Genomic DNA, 11,631 nt, shown 5'->3' on the forward strand with positions numbered 1-11,631 from the left:
TTAGACGGTCCTTTCCGTGCCTTAGATATGCGGCTTATGAGACTCATAAAAAGCGGGCCAAAGACCTGGAAAATAAAAAAGGACTGGCTTCTGACGGTCGCCGCAGCTTAATCACACTTAACACGTGGCCCGGCCGAAGGAGTTATATTTTATAAATTACGCCTCTAATTTTCTCGTGTCAAAATTAGTTTCGATGCGACATAATATATCCAGGGCATCTTAGTTGTCCGTTGTCCATATCTGGACCACGAAAACCTGCTTAATTATTTTGAGCCCGCATTTGGTTGGTCTGCCTGAATTTCGCCACACCTGGGCTTTATTTCCTTAAATTTGTTTATTTTTCTGTGATTTCTGTGATTCTTGTTGTGCCAGTGGTATTAAGCAGAGTTGATATCTTTATGATTTCGCCAACAATTGCAATTGCAACTGCAAGAGCGAGCACTTAATATCTTAATGTTGAAAGGAGCCTGGGTGCTTTTATTGTATTTTTATGCACCTATTTACATAAGCGTAGTTAACGGGAATGCTTCATCATGCGAAATTATTACGAATATTATTACATTTTCGCTCGCCGACTACCAGTTGCAAAGCCGTTAAAAGCAGCCTCAGTTTCGCCCTTCAAGCGCAAGGCATCTGGCCGAAACAATGAAAACAGCAAAAGCTCAGAAACAGCCAGCCATCGTGCCACTCAAAATCCAATAAATAATTTACATTAACCAACAGAAAGTTAAAGGGCGGCAAATGGAACCAAACGTTCTGGGGAATGCAAAAAAGGCGGGAATACGAGTCTATATGTATATGTACACATAGGGCATCCTTTCACCAGATGCCGCCGAGATGGCAGCATGATTAATTGGCCAGCAGCCTATAATTTGGAGCGAGTGGAAGGTGGATTAACATCATTGGAGCAGTTAATCAAGGGGAGAGAATCAATTACAATCAATAGGGAAGAGGGCTAAGCGGATGTAGGTCTTGATGACTACTAGTTTCTTTGTGATGAAACGGAAAATATCCCTTTTTGCCAATCAATGGAAAAAAGGTGGCAAAAAACTAAAAAAAATTTATGTACTGCACTTTAATATTATTCTATAATTAATAGATCGACTGCAAGAACATGTAATGTTAATATTTAATACTATTAATAGGATTAATATTTTATATTAATTTTTGGACAAGCCTTTTTTTGTCATGCACATACCTTCATTTGCTATGCAATTATACTGTTTTTGTGCATTGTATTATGTATCGTATTATGTATTGTATTAAATATCGCCTGTATTTAACCTTTAATTCAATTAATTTTTGTTTCAGCGTCGCAAAGTTTTCGTACAAGCTGAAAAACCACACCACATACTATACACCCCCTACTTAGCCACTAAATGCGTTGTTATTAGCCTTAAACCCACCGTTCAAACTAGTTAAGGATCAATTGTAACCGAGTCTGTTTGTATTTCCGCAGCATCGGCTCCAATTATGGAGCTGCCGCCCCAAAATGTGACCGCCTTGGATGGCAAGGACGCAACTATTTCCTGCCGGGCAGTTGGATCGCCCAATCCCAACATAACCTGGATATACAATGGTGAGTTTGGCGAATGTAGTCTCTAGAGCATGGCCTAAGTCCCACTAATGATGATGATGCTAATTGTGCTGTCGTTCTCTTTATTTTTTACCCGTTTGCCCGCTAACCAACCAATCAACCAATTGTATTGCTAACTTAACTGCTTGCTGCGGAACCCGTAACCGAACTCGCATCGTGCCAACCTACCAACCTGCAATGTAACCTGCCCGAAACAATGCCTGAACTCCAGAGACCCAACTGGTAGATATATCCAGCCGGGTGCAGATACTCGAGTCGGGTGACCTGCTCATCTCGAACATCCGATCTGTGGACGCCGGCCTCTATATCTGCGTACGAGCCAACGAGGCGGGCAGCGTCAAGGGCGAGGCCTATTTGAGTGTTTTGGGTGAGTTCCTGTCCCTGGTCCCCATTTGCCAGCATCCGGGATCCGCTGCCCCGCAAATTTAATTGCCTGCCGCGCCTCAGTCCGCCTGTTATTTTGAAGTGCATCTGTCTAGTCGGGTGCTTTTGGCTTTTAGCGATTTAGCTAGCGGAACTGTCGGGGCTTGAATCCTTGATAGGACCAACCCAGGATCAGATATTGAACCTTTAGTTAGTAAACGCACTTCAGATATATACGCTTGTCCAACTGCATGCAAAGCGCTTATATATATATTAAACTAAGACGTTACCTGTATCGAATTAATGTCTAAATAACATTCTCAATCAAATGTTACTCTAGATGTTGTTGAAGTTGTATGCATTATGCAGTTGAAACTGCGTTAGCTTAAATAAATCCGTACTTAGAGGATTTTCATGGCCAGAATAGCTTTTTATGTAGTATTAACGCATTGAAACCCGTTCAATAGAATTCAATTTTCGGCACTGCTTGCTTGGGCGTCTATCTTAAGCAAAATAATCCCGTGCTTCCTGCTACTTTCCCATCAGTTTCGATTGTGTAATGGCTTTGCTTTGAGGTGGGAATATCCTGCGAGTGTTTTCGAAAACCTGTTATCCGCTCAGCAAAACACTTTTGTAACCACAAAAGAGATTCAAATCGAGTTTACTCGCCAAAATGTTCTCCATTAAACAAACAGGATGAGCACCCGTTTGGCTCCTCTCACTCTTTATGTGTATGTAAATATACATATTGCCCACCCTCCCACCATCACCGTGGGGTTGCCAATGACATTGTGGTGGAACACAGAAATATTTCAATTTGAAATGGTTAGACACAGCTAAAAACTCGTTCATTTCGTAAAGTAGTCATAAAAGTTGAAAAATATATTTTGTCTTTGCTGATGCTATCCGAATCGATTGTTTTTCGTTGGCTGTTACAAGGCTATTAAATGATACAACTCATTTCTCTGTTATTTTTTTTCTATGTTTTGTCCGCTCCCGCGGCTTTTTTTTTACCGTGTACGAGTATGTGTTGAAATGAAGCTAGCATCGCATCAAATCAACTAAAATGTTCGGTCCAATAATAATAATGTATGTCATCAAAGCCGCAGCAGCCACAGCAATAACAAGGAATAATAATAATGCCAACAACCAAAGCGATGCCTACAGCAATGCAGCTACAGCGATGGGCTGGTCCCAATTAACTGCTCCCTCCTGGACAGCGCCAAATGCTTTTGGATAATACGGCGAAGCCCAGCCCTTCACTTCCACACATGTTCCTGTGCTAACTGGGCCTATGGCTTTGCCTTTGCGCTGGAGCACCAGCCAAGCCAGAATGGCCAAAAGCTTGGAATGATTTTTTGAGCGTTTGTGCTGCCTTCTGCTTTCCGCCACTGCCTGCCCTCTGTCCATTGTGTTGTTTGTGTAATTAAAGTTGATTTGCACATGCAATATTTTGGGTCCCGCGCCACCAAGTGTGTTGTGCGTATTTTGTGTGTTTTGGGCCCGTGTGCGTGTGTGTGTGTGGTCCTAAAAGGCAGCATCAATGTGCGGCTAATTGGCGGAATGCCGGAATGCGGCCAGCGGACTCCGTGGACTGTGGCCACCGCGCTGATGGCAGATTTCTATCACCCCGTTAACCACCCAAGAGTCGCCATCTGGCTTTATTTGTTGCATAAAGCAGGGCTCCCAATTCGGACAAGGAAACAAGAATAAAAGACATGGAGAAGTCCGTCATAGGTTTAAAATGAATACACTCTCCAGAAGAGAAATGTGTGATTACCACCTTGTGGCGCCCACGGGTGGGGCAAATGTTAATTTAATCGACTGAGACATACGGAATTTAGAAATTGCTCTAATTATTTTGGAAAATCATTATTCGAAAGCCAATGGCTCCAATGGCTTTGGACATATGGCATAATACACGGCGTTTAGGGTATAGACCCAGGTTCGTATGGGGCTCTCTGCTCCTGACATTCAGAGCAGTTTATCTCGTCCCATATGGGGGGCAAACAGAACGAGCCCAACAACTATAACACCATCGACGGAACCACCATACAGTACCAGCTGCAGTCTAGCAGCAGTGCCAGTAGAACCAACAATGCCTGGGCCACGGGGCGCGTTGAACTTTTGATGCATGCGGGCCAGCAAGTGACTGAAAAGGGCTAAAAAAGAAATACTCGGCGAGAGCAAAGAGAGGGGAACAAAAAACATAAAATAAATAAAATCAAAGGAGAGAAACCTACAAAAAGGCAACGAAAGTCGGGGCAAGGCCTGCAATTGTGAGCTCGAAACAACGCGATACCCTCTAATACGAATGAGTTGGGGATACAATCTGGCGGAACCACTGTTCACTAAATAAATAATTATTTACTCGTTTCTATTCAGGGCAAATAATAACTCACCAATACTAAACTAATACCAATATCTCAGCTGTTGTTAAAAGATTTTTAAAGCCAGTAGGTGCACCCAATAGTAGGCAAAATGCGGGGCATTGGCCATTCGGTCATCGCGTGGAAGTTGTGTGGTCTTTAAACTTAATTTTCCCCATCTTTTGGGATCCAGGATTCTCTCCGGGTTCAGGGATAAGCCAAAGAAGGGGGGGGGGGGGGGGGGGGGTCAGTTGAATAACGAAGAAGAGGTCGGTGCCGGTGGGAGGTCAATAAAAGTGGGCGGGGCTGTCGCGACGTGTCATTTGCCACACAACTTGCGGTCGTTTAATCTGCATTGCCGTGTTGTTAATGTGTTCCATCCCTCTTGCTGGCCAGGACTTGCACTTACTTTTTTCCCGCTTTCCTCTTTTTCCGCAGTGCGGACGCAAATCATCCAACCGCCTGTGGACACAACGGTGCTACTTGGCTTAACGGCCACCTTGCAGTGCAAGGTGTCCAGTGATCCCAGTGTCCCGTACAACATCGACTGGTATCGCGAGGGTCAGTCGTCGACGCCCATCAGTAATTCGCAGCGCATTGGTGTCCAGGCGGACGGTCAACTGGAGATCCAGGCGGTGCGGGCGAGCGACGTCGGGAGTTATGCCTGTGTGGTCACTTCTCCCGGGGGAAACGAGACGCGGGCCGCCCGCCTCAGCGTCATCGAACTCCCGTTCCCACCCAGCAATGTGAAGGTGGAACGACTACCGGAACCGCAACAGCGCAGCATCAACGTGTCCTGGACTCCGGGATTCGATGGCAACAGTCCAATATCCAAATTTATTATCCAGCGACGTGAGGTCTCCGAATTAGGTAAGTTTCGTTGGATACTTTTATCTTTATTTTTTCGGTAGCGTAGCGTTTGTTGGTTGCGTTGGTTGTGGTTAGTATTGGATTTATGATTTATAAGGCGGAGAGGTTGAGGTAGTACACACGGTTGCCATTTATAAACCAAGCCTTTGACAAAAAAGGTATCCACGTCATTTTATAGGAAAGAAGTCTCAAAGTTTGTAACAATTTTTAAAAAAATTACATCCACTATTTCGAAACAGTTAATGTTTAGAAATGCAAGTTATACAGAGCACAAGACAAGACTGAAAACATTCAAGTTACTTACAACCTGTATAGACTAATAAGTGGCAACCGCTTATTAAGCTTAATCTCATGAGGAACCACAAGCCACAAACCTGATTTAGGAACTCATTACAGACAACACAAAGGAAGCCAAGATTTTCATCTGTTTATTTCTGTTCTCTCTTTTCTTCCATTGACTTTGTTTTGAACACCACCATAACTGGAACAACCGAAACTTTATGAACTGTAAATTGATTTCACATGTATTTTATACTGTGTTTATCTATGAAAACTTTTGCAAATAATCGTTGTATAATTTTGTTGATTTGCACCTTGTTTTGACCGCGTTCACATCAACATCAACAACAACATCACCACATGGATCTCGCTGTAATCTACTCACTTTTAACCAAACATATATGCCACTTGTAATACACCCACTAAATTGCCCACCAATGATGCCATAACACCAATCGCACTTATACCATTCACACTCACAACTTACCCGCTGCACCATAATCCTCGCCTGCTGTTTTCCAAACACATTAACATCACAGAAAAATTCGTAGGTCCAGTTCCAGACCCTCTGCTCAACTGGATTACCGAGCTGAGCAATGTCTCGGCGGACCAACGTTGGATCCTGCTCGAGAACCTCAAAGCGGCCACCGTTTATCAGTTTAGGGTTAGTGCTGTCAATCGGGTGGGCGAGGGTTCGCCATCGGAACCCAGTAACGTCGTCGAGCTGCCCCAGGAAGGTGAGTACCACACAGTTCCCCCACGTGATCCCAGGTTCAAGGATTTCGATCCGCATTTTGTGCATCTCGTACTAGTGTCGTAACGTTTTTATCCGTTTGCTGTGTTGCTTTCCCTGAGTTGATTTTGTTTGTGAATGTTGTGACTATGAAAAATGTATATTATTATATAATTTTTAAATTGAATCTATGCATTCAAAAGTTTTCGTTTTAGCATCCCTGTAAAAATTGGTTAGTTTGTAAAACTGCAGGAGGTAAAGTTCTCCTTAACAAGTGTTGTGTTTTCAATTTCGTTTCATAAAATTTGATTTTATTTGAAATGGTTATATATACATATTTAGTGCCCGTATAAACCATGTATAGTGTACAAAACTAATGCTGAATACCCTGTATACGTATTGTACTTTTACCTGCTATCGTTGTCATCACGAAAATGAAATTTCAAATCGCCGTTGGTCGCCCGCCTGCGCGTAGAGTTTCCGCTTCACCGAGGTATATACAAAATTCACGCCCCTTTAAGCCCCTCACACAAATCACATACACAGCTAAACAAACAATTAAAAACACAGAGAGAACTACAGACTCTCCGTTAAGTGGACCAAAGCGCTTTGAAGAATTTTGCTCTAATACATGAATATTTCAATACCCCAACTCTAGCTCCTTCGGGTCCACCGGTGGGATTTGTTGGATCCGCCCGCTCGATGTCAGAGATCATCACGCAATGGCAGCCACCGTTGGAGGAGCATCGCAATGGCCAGATCCTGGGATACATTCTCCGGTACCGCCTATTCGGTTACAACAATGTGCCTTGGTCCTACCAGAATATTACCAACGAAGCGCAGCGCAACTTCCTGATTCAAGAACTGATCACCTGGAAGGATTACATCGTGCAGATCGCAGCATACAACAACATGGGCGTGGGTGTCTACACCGAGGGCTCCAAAATAAAAACCAAGGAAGGAGTCCCAGAAGCACCCCCCACGAATGTAAAAGTAGAAGCTATCAACTCGACGGCAGCCAGGTGCCGGTGGACTCCACCCAATCCGCAGCAGATTAATGGCATCAACCAGGGCTATAAGATCCAGGCATGGCAACGTCGGTTGATAGATGGCGAGTGGAGGGACATTGAACGACGCATGAAAACAGTGCCCCCTAGTCTGATTGATCCACTGGCGGAACAGACAGCTATCCTCGGAGGACTTGAAAAGTTTACCGAGTACAATATCAGTGTGCTATGCTTCACGGACCCTGGCGATGGTGTGGCCAGTATTCAAGTGGCAGTGATGACCATGGATGACGTACCCGACGAGGTGACCGGATTGCATTTCGATGACGTCTCCGATAGATCCGTTAAAGTTCTCTGGGCGCCACCGCGCGCTTCGAACGGTATCCTAACGGGCTATACGGTTCGCTACCAAGTCAAGGATCGCCCGGATACCCTGAAATCCTTTAATCTGACAGCGGATGATACAGAGTTGACGGTGAACCAATTGCAGGCCACCACGCACTATTGGTTTGAGATTTTCGCGTGGACGCGTGTGGGCAGTGGAATTCCGAAAACAGCCACCATTCAGTCCGGCGTAGAACCAGTTCTCCCACATGCACCCACTGCTCTGGCATTATCCAATATCGAAGCATTCTCTGTTGTTCTGCAGTTCACTCCGGGCTTTGATGGCAACTCCAGCATTACCAAATGGAAAGTGGAGGGACAAACGGCCAGAAATATGACTTGGTTTACCATTTGCGAGATAAATGATCCCGATGCAGAGACCTTGACCGTCACTGGCTTGGTGCCGTTTACCCAGTACAGGCTGAGATTGAGTGCTAGCAATGTGGTTGGCAGCTCGAAGCCCTCGGAGGCAACCAAGGATTTCCAGACGATTCAAGCCAGGCCCAAACATCCACCGTTCAACGTAACCGTGCGGGCAATGAGTGCTCAACAACTGCGGGTTCGCTGGATTCCACTGCAACAAACCGAATGGTATGGAAATCCCCGGGGCTATAATATATCCTACAAGCAGCTGGTCAAAACTCCCGGGACCATTAAATACGTACCCCGGTCAGTGGTGATCGAAGATCACACAGCCAACTCCCACGTGTTAGATAGTCTGGAGGAGTGGACACTGTATGAGGTGAAAATGAATGCCTGCAACGATGTGGGATGTTCAAAAGAGAGTGACACTGCCGTGGAGAGAACTCGCGAAGCTGTTCCTAGCTATGGACCCCTGGATGTCCAGGCGAATGCCACATCATCCACCACAGTGGTTGTGCAATGGGGTGAGGTTCCCCGACAACACAGGAATGGTCAGATAGATGGCTACAAGGTGTTTTATGCCGCCGCAGATCGGGGACAACAGGTGCTGCACAAGACGATACCCAATAATGCCACATTTACCACTACCTTGACAGAACTGAAAAAATACGTGGTTTACCATGTTCAGGTTCTGGCCTACACCAGATTGGGTAATGGTGCTCTAAGCACTCCACCCATTAGAGTTCAGACCTTTGAGGATACCCCTGGAGTGCCATCGAACGTTAGTTTTCCCGATGTCTCCTTGACCATGGCTCGCATAATTTGGGATGTGCCTGTGGATCCTAATGGCAAGATCTTGGCTTATCAGGTCACGTACACATTAAATGGTAGTGCCATGCTGAACTACAGCCGAGAGTTTCCGCCTTCCGATCGAACATTCCGGGCGACAGAATTACTTCCCGGAAAGTATTACAGCTTTAGTTGTACGGCTCAAACGCGACTGGGATGGGGAAAAATAGCTACTGCTCTCGTGTACACTACCAACAACAGGGAGAGACCTCAGGCACCTTCGGTTCCGCAAATATCACGCAGTCAGATTCAGGCCCATCAAATCACCTTCAGTTGGACACCAGGAAGAGATGGCTTTGCGCCACTTCGCTACTACACAGTGGAAATGCGTGAAAACGAGGGCAGGTGGCAACCACTTCCAGAAAGGGTGGATCCATCTCTTAGTTCCTTTACAGCAGTTGGTCTGAGACCCTATATGACATATCAATTCCGCATACAGGCCACCAATGACCTGGGACCGTCCGCTTTTAGTCGAGAAAGTGTTATCGTGAGAACCTTACCCGCTGCTCCGGCAGTGGGAGTTGGAGGTCTCAAGGTAGTTCCCATAACCACAACTTCGGTGAGGGTGCAGTGGAGTGCTCTGGAGACTGCATTGTGGAATGGTGATGCCTCAACTGGTGGCTACAGGATTTTATATCAACAACTCTCCGATTTCCCCACCGCCCTGCAGTCTACACCCAAAACGGATGTGCACGGCATCAATGAGAACAGTGTGGTTCTGTCGGATCTTCAACAGGATCGCAACTATGAAATTGTGGTGCTACCATTTAATTCCCAGGGCCCTGGGCCAGCCACACCCCCCGCAGCGGTCTATGTTGGCGAAGCGGTGCCGACTGGGGAACCGAGAGCCGTAGATGCAGCACCCATTTCCAGCACGGAAGTGCGATTACTGTGGAAGCCACCAAAGCAGAGCATGCAGAATGGAGATATTTTAGGATATAAGATCTACTACCTGGTCACTTATTCACCGCAAGCGTTGGAACCAGGTCGCAAATGGGAGGAGGAAATCGAGGTTGTTTCGGCCACGGCAACTTCCCACAGTCTCGTGTTCCTTGATAAGTTCACCGAGTATCGAATCCAACTGCTGGCCTTCAATCCGGCGGGAGATGGACCACGATCCGCCCCAATTACCGTGAAAACACTGCCAGGAGTACCAAGTGCTCCACTTCACCTTAGATTTTCAGATATCACCATGCAGAGCTTGGAGGTTACCTGGGATCCACCGAAGTTCCTCAACGGTGAGATCTTGGGGTACTTGGTTACCTACGAAACCACCGAGGAGAATGAAAGTAGGTTGCAATATTCATATCTGACTGTCATCATTTGTCTTACTCTCTTTCTTTTTAATCCCACAGAGTTCAGCAAGCAAGTGAAACAAAAGGTATCTAATACAACACTGCGTGTTCAAAATCTCGAGGAAGAGGTCACCTATACATTCACTGTCCGTGCTCAAACGTCCGTCGATTACGGGCCGGGTATAAGTGAGAATGTGACAACAGGGCCTCAAGATGGGTCCCCAGTTGCGCCGCGTGATCTCATCCTGACCAAGACGCTATCCAGCGTAGAAATGCATTGGATAAATGGTCCTTCCGGGAGGGGACCCATTCTGGGCTATCTTATCGAGGCGAAGAAGCGAGGTAAGTCGGGGTTTTCTGCTTGGAATTGTAGGACTGGTTTTGGACTTGCACTTACTAAATGATCTCTCCGCATATCTCTCCTATTTTGCATTCAATGCCTCTTTGGTGTCTTGGTTCTAAATGACAAATTCTTTCCCAAATACTCTTTTGAAATACTTACGTAGAAAAAGGAGAGCCGTCATTTGTTTGTAAGTATATCTGTCCCGTAGAAATTAGAATGTAAGCTAATGTACATCTCGTATGTCTCAATATTTTCAAAGTAGTCTCATTTTGTCTCATTTAAAAAAATGCATATTTCTTTCAAAGATTAACTATTTATTTTCATCTTTTGAGACCCGTAACAATATATGCTATATGTATTTTTGTATTTTGAGCTCTTAACATAACTTTTATCTTCTGTAAACTATAGACGACTCGCGGTGGACAAAAATCGAGCAGACCAGAAAGGGCATGATGCAGGATTTTACGGTCAGCTATCACATACTGATGCCCTCCACTGCGTACACATTCCGTGTGATTGCGTATAACCGTTACGGCATTTCGTTCCCCGTGTACTCCAAGGACTCGATCCTGACGCCTTCCAAACTCCATCTCGAGTATGGTTACCTGCAGCACAAGCCCTTTTATCGGCAAACCTGGTTTATGGTTTCGCTGGCGGCAACTTCGATTGTGATCATCGTGATGGTTATTGCTGTGTTGTGTGTCAAGAGCAAGAGCTACAAATATAAACGTAATTATTCAGTATTTTATTTCAAATTAAATTCGGCTTAGTTAGCTAAAACGTTTTCACTTGCAGAAGAGGCACAAAAGACTCTCGAGGAATCTATGGCCATGTCAATTGACGAGCGACAAGAGTTGGCTCTGGAGCTGTATCGCTCTCGCCACGGAGTTGGAACTGGTACCCTGAACAGTGTAGGCACTCTGCGAAGCGGCACCTTGGGGACTCTGGGCAGAAAGTCTACAAGTCGACCGCCGCCGGGTGTCCATCTCGGCAAGAGTCCGCCACGCCCATCGCCCGCCTCGGTGGCGTATCACAGCGACGAGGAGAGCTTGAAGTGCTACGACGAAAATCCGGACGACAGCAGCGTGACCGAGAAGCCCTCGGAGGTGAGCAGCTCGGAGGCATCGCAGGTGAGTTGGCGGAAAAACAGTCGCCAAGGGGCGTATTTGGGTTGACCAA

At 45.8% G+C, this 11,631-nt stretch overlaps 1 protein-coding gene across 12 annotated transcripts in view; it reads left to right on the forward strand.

Moving 5' to 3' along the window:
• LOC6724803 (protein sidekick) overlaps window positions 1-11,631 on the forward strand; it is a 63,297-nt gene that overhangs the window by 49,437 nt on the left and 2,229 nt on the right. For 3 of the 12 annotated variants that reach the window (XM_039297088.1, XM_039297095.1, XM_039297089.2), the window contains 10 exons: window positions 1,460-1,579; window positions 1,809-1,964; window positions 4,768-5,199; window positions 6,018-6,215; window positions 6,687-6,704; window positions 6,870-10,103; window positions 10,170-10,451; window positions 10,616-10,639; window positions 10,861-11,181; window positions 11,248-11,582. In XM_039297088.1, coding sequence (XP_039153022.1) covers window positions 1,460-1,579; window positions 1,809-1,964; window positions 4,768-5,199; window positions 6,018-6,215; window positions 6,687-6,704; window positions 6,870-10,103; window positions 10,170-10,451; window positions 10,616-10,639; window positions 10,861-11,181; window positions 11,248-11,582 — 5,120 coding nt within the window. The remainder of the gene's footprint in view (window positions 1-1,459; window positions 1,580-1,808; window positions 1,965-4,767; window positions 5,200-6,017; window positions 6,216-6,686; window positions 6,705-6,869; window positions 10,104-10,169; window positions 10,452-10,615; window positions 10,640-10,860; window positions 11,182-11,247; window positions 11,583-11,631) is intronic. The other 9 variants (XM_039297091.1, XM_039297096.1, XM_039297093.1 and 6 more) reach the window with 7 other exon arrangements.

This window comes from Drosophila simulans, chromosome X (genome assembly GCF_016746395.2).
Source record: "Drosophila simulans strain w501 chromosome X, Prin_Dsim_3.1, whole genome shotgun sequence".
Taxonomy (NCBI): Eukaryota; Metazoa; Arthropoda; class Insecta; order Diptera; family Drosophilidae; genus Drosophila; species Drosophila simulans.